The sequence below is a fragment of the Candoia aspera genome, chromosome 1, assembly GCF_035149785.1.
Source record: "Candoia aspera isolate rCanAsp1 chromosome 1, rCanAsp1.hap2, whole genome shotgun sequence".
In the NCBI taxonomy this organism is placed as follows: domain Eukaryota; kingdom Metazoa; phylum Chordata; class Lepidosauria; order Squamata; family Boidae; genus Candoia; species Candoia aspera.
In genome coordinates, this window is record NC_086153.1 from 24,223,061 (window position 1) to 24,235,736 (window position 12,676).

Here is a 12,676-nt window from a genome sequence, read left to right on the forward strand (position 1 = left end):
GGATTATGTTGCAGATGTATGAATGACACAGGACTCAAATTAATGACATGTTATTTTTATATATGTTTATCATTCCCACCCTTGAAATAAAAATGCTTAGTTGACAGAGTGAAATGTAATAGTAAAATCACCTGCATAAAATGCCTAACAGAAGCAAGTTGAAACCTGCTACAAAAGATTGCTTGTATGTGACATGCTTCTGTTTAGAAGGTGTGACTCCCAGTCAGTCAGCCCTGCTCTCCTCCAGACTCATCTTCACCTGCATTTTCTTTTGTTCTTTTTTCCTCCAGCATTCTCTGACCAGGGAGCATGCTCAGTTCTCATTCTCTTCGGGTGGTCAGGAGACAAGTTATGATTCTCAGAGATGTAACCCTGCAAAGCCGGGAATTCCTCTCAGCAGCTTAATGTATCTTCCTTTATCTCTTAAGCACACAACCCACTTAGCACTCAGTAGGTGAGTCCATTACTAAAAGAAGCATTGACAATAATATAAAAGCAGCAAATAAAAAGCAGCTGAATGACCTGGGGGATCAAAAAAATCTTAAATTGATTGGTGTAATGGTGTCTTCCATAATAATATTTTATTTTTATAGCCTAGTACCAAAGACAGCAATACAGTATGGCTAGCAGAGTCCATGGGGGGTCACCACCCAGAAAGATGTCTCCAGGCTCTGCTATATCTTGCTCACCCAGCTCAGCTGCAGAAAGGCTGCCAGTGATGACCGATGTGCATGAAGTACAGTTTTAGATACGTGCTGATCAAAAGCTGGCAAGCCAGAAAAGACATAACAGGAAATCTCTTTAGAAAACAGTTCTACCATGTCTCATTCTCTCTCCCGTGTCCATTTGAAAGGGTAGAAATGAAATCCATGCAAAGGCTCTGCAGAATTGTCCACCCCCTGTAAATTTTGATCATAGAAAGATGAGATTACATATACATTTCAAAGAATGAAGTACAAAATAATTTTAACAAATACTGGATCACAGGTGAAGTACCAACATTTGAGGAGGGCAAATGTTGTTCCTATCTCCAGAAGGGAATTAGAGATGTCAGTCAACCTTGATAACTGAGATGATCGATGCCTTGTATCATAAAATGGATTGATCTGTAAGCACCCTGGAAACAATTCAGTGATAGATTTGTCAAGAGCAAGATTGTCAGATTAATTTTATTTCATTTTTGATAAGTAACTTCTTTAATAGATTGTGGGAATGCTGTGGACATAATATATCTTTACTAACCAAAGCACTTGATAAAGTATAAAACATTCTGATTTGCAAGCTATTTAATTGTAGGGAGGATGGTATATCTATTTAGTGGATCCATAGCTAGCTGAAAATTTTATTTAAAGAATAATAATTTGTTTTTCATCAAACTGGAGCAAGGTGAAGTATGATGCCATGGGATTCAGATCTGGGCCTGGTATTCTTCAACATTTCTTCATGACTTGAGAAGAACTCAAGGGAATGCTTACTGAATTTGCAGATGCTTACTAAATTTGCAGACATTTGGGTGGAATAGCTAATACCCTGGAACAAAAATAACATTCAGAAATAACTTTCTAAATTAGATAAGTTCGCTAAAAATACCAGAATGAAATTTAATAGAGACAAATACAAAGTTCTTCATTTAAAAAAGAAAACAAGGTACAGGAAACCTAGCTTGGTGATAGTATCTGTGAAAAAGTTATTAGAATTGTAGCAAATCACAGACTGAATGGGAGTCAGCAAAGCGAATGAGTTGCCAAAGAAGCGAACACAATTTCAGGCTGCATCGATGGAAATAGAATTTATTCTACTATCTTCAGCCCTATATCCAGTGGTAAAGCTGCAGCCCAACTACCTTCTCTGCAACCTTCCCTGTTGGAATGGACAGAGGTGGTGAGCTCCCCTTTACTGGATCTGTTCAAGCAATGGTTGGAAAGCCAACTTGCAGGGGTGTTTTAATCTGGATTCCTGCACTGAGCAGGGTATTGGGCTTCATGACTTCAATGGATCTGTCCAGCTCTATAATCCTGTGACAGGCATAACAGGCATTTTTCTGCTCCATGGATTGTGGGGGTGGGGTGGGGGGAGGCAATTTGGAGGTCGTTTGTGGCTTATTTAGGGGTCCCTAATACCTCCCAAATAGTCTAGCACTGAGAAGATGTCCTACTGTTATCTCTGAATGATACTTCCCAACCTCTTACTCAAAGTACCAAATTCTGCTGCATGTGCACATCAAAGGAAAATGAACTGATTTAGCCATTTCTTGTGTGGTCAAGGCCTTGGAGGGGCTGGCTTTTTCTGGGCTCAGAATCTAAGCAGACTCAGGCCTGGTTAGGACTCCAAGGTGAGACTACAGGGAATAGTAAGGCTGTAGGCTAGAATGGGAAGTTGAAAAACTGGGTGACCTCGGGCCAGTCCCTCTCTCTCAGCCCAACTCACTTCACAGGGTTGTTGTTCTGGGGAAAACAGGAGGAGGAAGGAGAATTGGGTAAGTTGCCACCTTGAGTTATTTATAAAAATAATAAAGGCGGGATAGAAAATAAGCAAACACACACACACACACACACCCTGGAAGAAGGCAATAAAAATGCTTTCCATATTGTTGCCAAGAAAACTGTATGGACACGTCCATGAAATCACCAGGAGTTGAGCACAACTGGAAGAAGACTTTACCTTATTCAATCAGGACAGACTTGTGACTTAGAAGCATAGAATGCAAACAATTGGCAAAGACACTTCTCATAAGTTACATGAGTAAACTCAGCCGGTCTTACGTGATTGTAGGGAGTTCTGCCAACAAATCAGCAGCGTTTGAGAGTGCCATGTGAAAAAATCAGGATTATGCCCATTAGAAACAGGAGATTCAGCCCAAAGTTTTGAGAGATTGCCTTGATATGACTATTTGTCCCATGGTCATTGCCCTACACTGGGGGGAGGAGAATTTTCCGTATCCTTCCCCACACCTGCAAAGCCTGTTTAACCAGAGGAAAACAGTGGGAGAACCTTCCCCCCCCCCCCAACATTTAGGACAGAAATGATGAGGATGCCCTCATCATACTTTCAGCTCTCCTTCCATCCCAGGCTTTCCATTCTCAGTGGCAGCCAGCCCCCAACCAGGCAGCAACATTGGGGTTATCCTGGAGCCCTAATTCTAAATGGTCTCCCTTTGTCCTAGCCCAGGGCTGGCCAGTACATTAACATAGTGTTCCTTTGTTGCTTTGCAAGACAGATAGCAGCCAGTATTCAGAAGGGTTGGGAGGGAGAGGGGAATTAGGGCAGAAGACAATGCCCTCTTTGATCTCAGAGTGCTGAGAGAAGGGTAGCACTGCAAGTTGAAAGCTGAGGTTAGTTTTTCTACTCCTATTTTATTCCTGAAGGGCACCTAGCAATTGAAAGGTTCTGTAATTGAGATTCTTTTTTTACATAAAGCATAGCAACTTCCTCAAAATCTAAGTGCCCAGATATTACAGACTTAGATAATAATGACATAATAATGACCATTATTTTCCAGTCTTCTGCAGAATGGGGGAGGGGTATGTGTAATGTAAATCAATGTTGTCCAACCTGGTCAACTTTGAGATGTGTGGACTTCAATTCCCAGAATTTTATCATTGTTACTGACCAATTCTAACAATTATAACATCTGTTAAAACTATAGGAACCCCCCTTAATGGGGGAGGCTTTCTACTATGAGGCCCAGACACATGAGATGTCTCTTTATGATTCCCAGTAGCTCTCTAGTCTGAGAGTACATAAAGAAGGAGCATCATGGTAGCACTTATTCCCAGAATTCTTAACAATGTCCATGCTGGCTAGGGGATTCTGGGAGTTGAAGCTGCCCAAGTTGGGAAACACGGATTTAACACCTCCGTGGCAGACCCCTACTTCCAAAATCTCCCCAGGAAAAGACCCTCCTCACCCTCCTAGTTTGTCAAGTTGGGGACTTCTTAAGCTTTGTACTCCAGATTTGGCCCTTCAGCCCAGCTCTGGAAAATAGAAAGGACAGTGCTTTTAATCTCCCTATGCAAATATTTAAGTTCAAATACTGAACTTAAAAAATCTTGTGCCAATACTGAAACACAAGAGGTAGTTGTGTGACTGTGTAGTCTTGCACATGGGAAACAGTTGAATGAAAAATTCCCTTCTAAAACCAAAGAAGCCAAATCTAGACAGATATAAAGTTCATTGGGAATAGGGAAAATAATCACACAGAATTCCAAATAAAACCAGTGTGGTCAGCCTAGCTAAACCTCTTTGACTAAGCTTTTGGGTTTTAGCACATGTTCATTCCTGAGGGGTCATCTGTGCCTCCTTCTTGGATGTTTCTAGAAAGACCCTCCTTGTTCCTTCTTCCTCCTGAATATTTATCCTCAGTTTCATATAAGGGGAGGATGTAACTGAAAGGCAGCCTTTTTGGGGCAGAGTGACTATTGCTTTGCCTTATCAAAGTCAATGCACTGTCTTGCCCTGGGTCTAGCGAGGAAAACAGAAATTTAGGGACTAACCTCACCTTCCTAATGACCCTTGGAGGAATTACAAAGACACAATCTGGTTTTCATCAGTTCTGCATTTGTATAAATGGGATTACATGGGATGCGCTCTTTTGGGAAACCCAAGCAAGAAGCCCATTTATTTTGCTTTAGGAGGCATACTAAACTTGTGCCTTACCAAAATTAGGTATCTCACTCCCTACTCTTCATTTTTACAGCCATGAGATACTGAGTTATCTTCACTGATCTCTTTACTACTAAACATATTTCCTCTAACCATGCATAAATCTCACCAACCATCTTCTAGTTAGCTATCCAACTGAAGGAGAGATGAAATTCTTCATTGGAAATAGCTCATAATTCTCTTTTTTTAATTTCCTATTCCCATTGAAATCATTTTTTTCTCTGTAGTGTACCACTGCAGATTTCAGGCACTGGTCCTAATGATTAATTTTTATTGAGAAACATTCAAGTAAAATGCAGTGTTTTATTTATTTGTAAGATTTATATCGCACTTCGATCTAAATGGCTCTAAATGGCATACTTTTGAGCCACAGTAACAATTTACCAGTGCAAGTATCAATAAAACAGTACATGAAAAATAACCCACATTTGGTGCTGATGCCAATCAATCTCCAAAGGCCTTCTGAAGTAGCCAGAGTGGGGGCTACCTTCACTTGGGGTGTAAGCTGTTCCAAAGGAGGGAGACTTCCCATGGAGAATGAAACCTCATGATAGATGGATACCTTCAGCAGGCACCCTGTTCTCTCAAATAACAGAAGACTAGCATGTTCAAAGAGAAGGGCTTTCCCTGAGATGTTGTTTTATTCGAAGGGAGTAAAACCATGAAAAATTGTTCATGGCTGAATTAATCACATAAACCCCCACCTATAATCTGGTGCAGCTCAGAGACAGGTCAGCAGCACATCAATGGAAATTAGGCCTTGAACAGCAGATCATTGACACCTGTTCTGAGAATACATCAGTACACAAAGCTCAGAAGATTAGTCACCTAAAAAATATTAATTCCCAAATTCATAGCAGACAAAGAGGAGTATTTGGCTCGCTGCTATTTAATTTCCACATAAATTAGTCATGGTATTCAAAGAACTATATTATATGTCTAAGCCAGTGTTTCTCAACCTTGGCGACTGGAAGATGTGTGGTGTTCAACTTTGTTGGCTCTGAAAGACATTGGATTAGAAAAAAAATTGGCCTAAGACTTTCTGCAAGATCTTTGCTTCTTTTCTCTCACAAACTTTACTTTTCTATGAATATGTAAAACTGCTCATGCATCAAAGCCTAAATGATCGTAAGGTTTGTTTTGCAAACCATGGTTTAGGGCTCAGCATGTTGTGTGAACCAGTCAACTGTGTTTTATTAAAAGCATACTTGAGCAAACCATTGTGTGTAAATCTGGCCAGAGTCTGAAAGCTGCTTCTTTTAGAGTAGGAATCTTTTGCACACAGCAAAAGATGCTCTAACATAGTGTTTTTCAACCTTGGCAATTTTAAGATGTGTGGACTTCAACTCCCAGAATTCCCCAGCCAGCCATCTGGCTGGGGAATTCTGGGAGTTGAAGTCCACACATCTTAAAGTTGCCAAGGTTGAAAAACCCTGGTCTAACAGATGTCCTTTATTCCAGGCACAGTGCATTACAAAACGTTCATCAAATGAGCACTTTCCCCACAATTATGGCCTGCTCTGTAGGAATAAGCAAATATCAGTTTGTATTTAAATTGTGTTTCTGGCAACTTGGGGTACCTCACTGTGTAATTATTCAGCAGAGTGCAACTACAGGGCATGTTTCAGAAAGGAGTATGGCTTTCAATGGTGGTAAGCCAGAATAATGGACGGCTTATGAAGTGATGGTAAGAATTTCAAGTTTTACAATTTACTAGCTTACACAGAGCTGGATTGGTATACTGCTTAAGGGATCAGGCTAGAAACTGGAACTGTGAGTTCTAGTCGCACCTCAGGCATAAAGCCAGTGGGGTGACTTTAAGCTAGTTGCCCTTTTTTTCATCCCTGGGAAGAAGGCAGTGGCAAACCACTTCTAGAATATTGGCAGGAAAACTACATGAACCTGTCCAGGCAGTCACCGAGACTAAATGAAAGATAGTGACCCCCCCCCCCCCACCACCACCATTAAAAAGGAAGAGGAAGCAGAGAAAGAACAAGTTTGGAAGCTTTGTTTTTCTTTGATATAGTTACTTAGCTTTAGCTGTTGAATTGGCAGCACTTCTTTGCAAGACTATTTCCACTGCTAACTGAAATCTGAAAGTTGAACTTCAATGCATTAAAATATTTTCCTGGATCGGAAGGCCCTTCAGACAGTCACTCATGCCCTAGTCACTTCGTGCAGTATTCATGGGGCCATCCTTGAAGACCACTTGGGAGCTTCAATTGGTCTAGAATGCAGCGGGACAGGCAGTGTTGGGTATGCTTTGGTATGCCCATGTGACACCCCTGCCTAATGAGCTGCACTGGGGGCCAGTATGCTTTTGGGTGCAATCTAAGGTGCTAGTTGTGAACTATAAAGTCCTACATAGCACAGGGCCTGGCTACCTGAGGGACTGGCTATCTCCCCAGGTGTTGGCCTGGATAGTTTGATCCAATAGGGTTGGTGCACTCTGGGTTCATTCGATCAGGGAGTGCCATCTATCAGGACCCTGGAAGCATGTCTTTCCTGTCACAGCACCTGTGCTCTGGAATGAGGCTCCCACCCTGTTGGGAAAAGCTTTAAAGACCTGGCTGTCCTCCCAGGCCTTGGGCAGGTGGTTGCGGGGGGCGGTAGGGTGGGGTTTGGATCTGTTTATATGGGTAGGTGTTGCCATCCTGTTCACTATTTTTTAAATTATATTTCTTATTTTGTCTTTGTTGTGAGCCACCCAGAGTTAGCTTGGAGTTAGGCAATGCCTGAACTGAACTGAATTCTATTCAAGCTCATTATCTAGACTTTCATAAATAACCAGATCTAAATTACTTTTAAGTCATATATGCCATACTTCTGTCCTATTGTTCTATTTCATGTGGTTACTTAAAATACAATTCAGTCTGCATTCACTACAAATGTCTTCCAGATTGAATCTGTTCAACTAGATGGAAGCACCATTTCAACTTTTATCACTCCACCACTGGCAATAAGGTCAGCCTCATAGACCGTTTTGCCTGAAAAGCAGCTGGCCATCACCAATCTTCCCTGCGGTACTCAAACTACAGGATCTGGGTCACTTTCTTTAGCTCAGGAGGCCTAGCCAATATCCTGCTAAAAGCACCACCAGGTACATACAGGAGTGCTCTGATATACAGAAAAGCCCATGAAGAACCAATTCTCTAGAAGCATAAAGCTTGATCCCTCATGCACAGATAGGTTTCCTTTCTTTTGCTAGTAACTATCAGTACGGACAACCAGCAAGACTGAGGAGACAGGGTGGGAACCAGTGTGTGGTGACAGGGACTGGGACTGCAGCCGCTTCATGGAGGAATGGCCTGAGGCCTGAAGCTGGGCATGGCTTGGTTTCTCTGCCGGCTGGACGCGAGGTGGGCTGCAGTTGGAGAGACTGGGCAAGGCTGCTGATCATCAACTGGCAGAGTGTGGCTGGTTCCAACAGGACTGCCAGCTTTGTGGGTGCAGGTCTAACTGAAACTTGGAGGACTCTCTACTGCCCATTGGTACCTGGTGTGGGTGTTTGGCCAGGGTGGTTGATTTAACCCCCTGGTTGCTTTTGCCCAGAGAGGGGGACAGTGGGGAGGTCCCTGAAGAGGAGCTGGAGACTTCTGGTGTTGTAGGAGCACTGCCAGGCTGGCTGCAGACATCTGTGGGCCTGTTTCGTCTATCTTGAGTTCTTACTGGTGCTGGAAAGTTGCCCTCTGTGCTGGGGCTGGACACCTACCTGTTTGTTTTGCCCTCAGGACTCAGGGACTGGAGTCTTTGCTACACTGCCAATTTCTAATCTTTGTCCAATTGTAGGTGCTGGTTCTCACCCATAAAGCCCTTCACGGCACATGGCCTGGTTGTTTGAGGGACCAACTGTCTCCAATTGTTCTGATCATCCAGTAAGACCAGGTAGGGTGGGTGTGCTTCAGGTCCCATCAATTAAGCAGTGTCATCTACTGGGACCCAGGAGGTATACCTTCTTTGTTGGATGGGGGGTAGCTTATATTGTGCCTTTGGGCCACTCATGAATTCTTCAGTCTGTTCTTTCCCCCCTTACTCTTAATTGTAAGCCGCCCAGAATCATTGGGAATTATGTGGCCTATAAATTGTTTAAACAGACAAACAAACAATTTTATTGTAAACCGCCCAGAGTCCCTCCTTGGGAGGGAGATAGGCCATGATAAAATTTGATAAATAAATCAATAAACAAATAAGCTACTGATACTGGTATTCAAGTCCATTTTAATTTTGCCAGCTGCCTTGATTCCTTTGTCAATGCAAAAAGTGAAGATAATGATTTTTAAAAATAGATTAAATACATGTTTGATACTATCACGCTATAGATTTGGTATATTTTGAATATTACAATTTGATAGAATGCAAAATGTGCCCTATCATTTGTATACTGCAGTTTCTCATTTTAGCGAGCAAAATAATTGCCCAAAGGTTGTAGTTTGGTGAATGTAAGTTCCAAGACTGGGAAATGATTTCTTCCCTCTCTCCTACTCCCTCCTTAGAGTTGTGGGAATTAAATTATGGGAAAGCTTATGATAATTCTGAACAACTTCAAACATGAACAGCCACAACTGAGTGGTGATGTAAAATCCCACATAAAATCCCTGCTTTAGAGTTACTTAAAGCCATTCTCCCCATTCCTAATCTCTTTGGATGTTCTGCATGCCAGTTCCATCACCCAGGTTATGCTCACAGATTATGGAAGGTTTGAGATTATAAAACCCATCATTCCCAGTGTGTACTTCAAGAAAGGACCCAGATTTGGGGCAGTCCAACTTACATTCATCTAACAGCCTTGGAGAAGACTCCTGCCTCCATAAGATTGCATCCTTCACAGCATCCTCCCTTGCGGGAATGATAGGGGGTTGTAGTCACAGAGGGCACCAAGCTGTTGGAAAACCTGAAATTGGCTGCTTCCCATCTTGAATGTACAGATCACTCTTGCTTTCTATGAAGCTGTAAGCTCCACCTACTACTGATAATGATCCTGCTGTTTCCTTAATTCCAAGATGAAAGACAGGTGAGTCAAGAACACTCAGTTATGCAACTAGTTGTTCAACCCTTGTCAGCAATTTCTTCTAAAACACGCTTTCCACATCCATCAAATTAGGGGTTGAAATGAGTTCAGGGGTCTTATCCCATGATGAACATCATATCCACACCACAAAGTAAACTGGTTTTAATCATTCCCTCTTCCCAGGGAAGTCAGAATTGGTGTCAGAAGGGAAAAAGTGTTTGCTACAGAAATGGAAGAAAAGGGAATCAATTTCTAGTACCAGGATTTTTTGGAAGATGGAAAATAGTAGCAGTTTGAATTGTTAAAAAAAAAGTTTACATTTCAGATAAATCTTTACTAGCACATGTATACCACAGAGGTTTATGAACATCATATGAATGTACATAACTGACTTTTCTGCATGTTGGAAGATACTTATAGTTGCCTATTTAAATTAGAAGATACAATACACCTTCAGGTTTACTGAAAGACATGCACCTACAAGCCCCCTACCTGCATCTCGCTATCAATGTTCAGGCTTTCATAGATGTGCTCAAAACATTTTTCTGGAATGGGTGGGGGTTCTTCCTCTTCTTGTTCCATAGGCTCATCATGTTTTTCAGGTTGCACTGGCTGAGATGCCTTGGTTCGCTTGCACACTCGAGCATACATGGCACTTAGTCTCCTTGAGTCAGAGTCAAGCTGAGGTGGGACCTCTTTCTCAGGTGTCATTTCCTGCAACTGGCCATATGACTCCTGGCATTGTGGAGTTGAAGATAACTGCACATGCGTGCTGCTGGATCCCGCAGCTTCAGAATCTTTGCCACCAAGCTCCACAGGTCCTGCTCCAAATCCATGTGCTGTGGCACAGATTGAATTTTTATTAGCTGTCAACTGGGAGCCCTTCCTTCCTTCCAACCAATCATTGGTACATAATTCCTGTCCTTCAGTACCAATGCTTTCATAAACTTGGTTGTCCAGGTTCTGAGTCAATGGTAACATTCTAGATATGCAGACCTCCTTGGGAGTCACTGGGAGTTTCCTGAACTGCAGTGGGCTTGGGGATGGTATGTTGGAACCTGGTGCTTCTGGACTCAAGTTTCTTTGATGACTTATGTTCAGTTTCTCCATCCTTTGTTGGCTTGAGTTAACTACCTGTGTGTATTTTGAAGAGTCTGCATTTCCTTGCTGAAGCTCTGAAGAAAATCCATTTGATTGCTGCTCTGCTTGGTGACTAGGCAAAGTGTTACCTGTACAGAAAGGTATTACTTTAATTATACATTGCTTGAAATGCTCTTACAAGAGGAAGGTTAGGCAATTTAATACACATTAGAAATGCACTGTCCACTGTCCCAAAAAACTGGATCTCTCTTGCAACTAACTGAAATGCAGTCAGTAGACATGTGCAGGTTGGCTCCGACAAACACATTCAAGAGACCAGCACAAAGTGAATATAATCTTGTTGGGCCATCAAGTAGGATGAGCTCTAGAACTGTCCTGCTGCTCATGAATGAGAAGAGCTTCAGGATATGACACAGGCAAAGTGAAACTGGGAAGAGCAGAGGGTGGAAGAGGATTGACTTCCTATGAAGTGCCAGGATAGAGAAGGGGAAGTGGACAGATGTGGACTATGTTGATAGATGGATGACAGGTGAGGAAAAGAATGGAATGCATAGGAAGAAGGAAGTTACAAGGAAATGTTAGCAGCTGGCAGGGTTTGAAATTGACCAGAATGGGAATTACATTATTAGAACACTGAGTATCAGTGCTACCAGAGGAGTAAGACAGGAGTAGAGACAGAGATCAATGGCTAGAGGTAGACTCATAGATAGCTGCCAACTGTGCTTTTACTTCTATTCTTTTCTGTTGAATTTTGTCTACATTCTTATCATACAGTATTATATAATTATTTTTGGATTTATTTTAATGTGTTTTATATGCTTATTTTAGGATAGAAACTACCAGGAATCTATGGAGATTACAACATCAAAACAAATAAACAAATAATCTTCAAACTGCTACCAGTCTCACCCCTTCTATGGCATTTAAATATTAAGCTATTAACAAGATTAGATACAGACATTTTGACCTTCTATTTAGGCATCGATAAATACCTAGCAATGCATAGGAAGATACGTATCATGACCCTTAAGGGAAAAAAGCACCAAAGCAGGAGAGCAACTGTGATGCGCCTCATCCAGGAAACATGAGGCGCAGAACAAAACTGTAGAAATAAGGGAAGCTCAGATCAACAGAGGACCAATTAATGTATTTGTAAACCATCATGTAGCCTTTTCCCACACTGAGCTGCAGCATTATAAAGAGCCAAACTTTGTTTTAAGGGTGGTGGGTTTTTTTGGAAATTAAAATCCACAATGAGGCAGGTTGCATGTCCCTCCCATCCTTGAGAGGGGTCTTGTCTACATTTTGTTTCTATACCAGATAACACATGCTTCACAAGGCATGCAAAAGAATTAGCACAGGGCAGAATCCGGGCACCTTTTCTAGGTTGTCAATTCTCCCTGCACTGTATCCGCCAAGCACATTTGGCTGAATGCCAACGCTTGTAACGACTTTGTTCCTTTTGTTAAGTACTTAAGCGAAGGAGCAGGTTTCAACACTGTCTGCAGAAGCTGTCAAGAGACTTGCTGAGCAGGTTTCCTCTCCTCTAAAGATAAAATAACTAAAAGCATTTGCGTCTAGCAAGTTGGCCTTGAACCAGTAAGACTTTAAAGGCTGTTCTTGTATTGCCCCTCCCTTGAAGCTTACAGCAGCTGGCCGGGGGTGGGGGTAGAACAGGGAAAGAGCACAGCAGGGAAAGGTTGACCCTCTGATCCAGTCCAGCACCTCTGATAAAAATCAGACCCTGCCGTTTCCTTCAAGCCAGCACATTTGGGAAGTTTCTCCTTTTGCCGGAATGGTATCTTGGTTCCTTCTATCTTTTACAGTAATACTGTTCTCTGCTTTCTACATGCCTGAGCAGTAAAACTCAAGGCATGGTAAAACTCTGCTGTCATTCTGTCTCTA

The 12,676-nt window shown here is 42.1% G+C and overlaps 1 protein-coding gene across 2 annotated transcripts in view; it reads right to left on the bottom strand.

Moving 5' to 3' along the window:
- Window positions 1–546: 546 nt before the first annotated feature.
- The window catches only part of LOC134495267 (uncharacterized), a 54,241-nt gene continuing 42,111 nt past the window's right edge, over window positions 547–12,676 (bottom strand). The window contains exon 5 of one of the 2 annotated variants that reach the window (XR_010067798.1): window positions 547–899. Coding sequence is in view for 1 of the 2 variants with exons in the window: in XM_063300568.1 (XP_063156638.1) it covers window positions 10,148–10,899 (752 nt within the window). In the remaining variant the exon portion in view is untranslated. Of the gene's footprint in view, window positions 900–8,862; window positions 10,900–12,676 lie in introns of those variants that run through there. The other variant, XM_063300568.1, reaches the window with a different exon arrangement.